We start from the raw sequence: 342 nt of genomic DNA, 5'->3' as shown, positions 1-342 counted from the left end.
TACACATGCGCGCGCCAGCCCCGAGGCTACCATAAGCCATCCAGGTGTTGTTGCTGGGTGCATAACAAACACCCTTGGGGTTTCTCAGGCTTGCTGCTAGCTGCTGCATGTCGGCGCGAGACAAACACTCCTCTCCCCCCTGCTGCTGCTGCTGCTGCTGCTGCTGCTGATGGGGGTGGTGATGGGGGTGGGGGTGGTGATGGGGGTGGTGGGGGTGGTGGGGGGTATCGTCAGCTGTACATACACCGTCTAGGGGGGTGGTGTATGCTAGAGAAGAAACAGAAAGAGATAGATTGTTGTTGCTGTTGCTGCTGCTGCTGCTGCTGCTGCTGCTGCTGCTGT

The 342-nt window shown here is 59.1% G+C and overlaps 1 protein-coding gene across 1 annotated transcript in view; it reads right to left on the bottom strand.

Annotated features, from left to right (window-relative positions):
• EMH_0040820 (uncharacterized protein) overlaps nt 1–342 on the bottom strand; it is a gene marked incomplete at both ends in the record, with an annotated part of 4713 nt that overhangs the window by 1230 nt on the left and 3141 nt on the right. Inside the window, one exon of the mRNA XM_013495545.1 lies at nt 3–53. Coding sequence (XP_013350999.1) covers nt 3–53 — 51 coding nt within the window. The remainder of the gene's footprint in view (nt 1–2; nt 54–342) is intronic.

The sequence above is a fragment of the Eimeria mitis genome, genomic scaffold (genome assembly GCF_000499745.2).
Source record: "Eimeria mitis Houghton genomic scaffold, Emh_scaff1629, whole genome shotgun sequence".
Classification (NCBI taxonomy): Eukaryota; Apicomplexa; class Conoidasida; order Eucoccidiorida; family Eimeriidae; genus Eimeria; species Eimeria mitis.
Note: the sequence above shows the minus strand (reverse complement) of the source record. Positions and strands in the feature narration are given on the sequence as shown.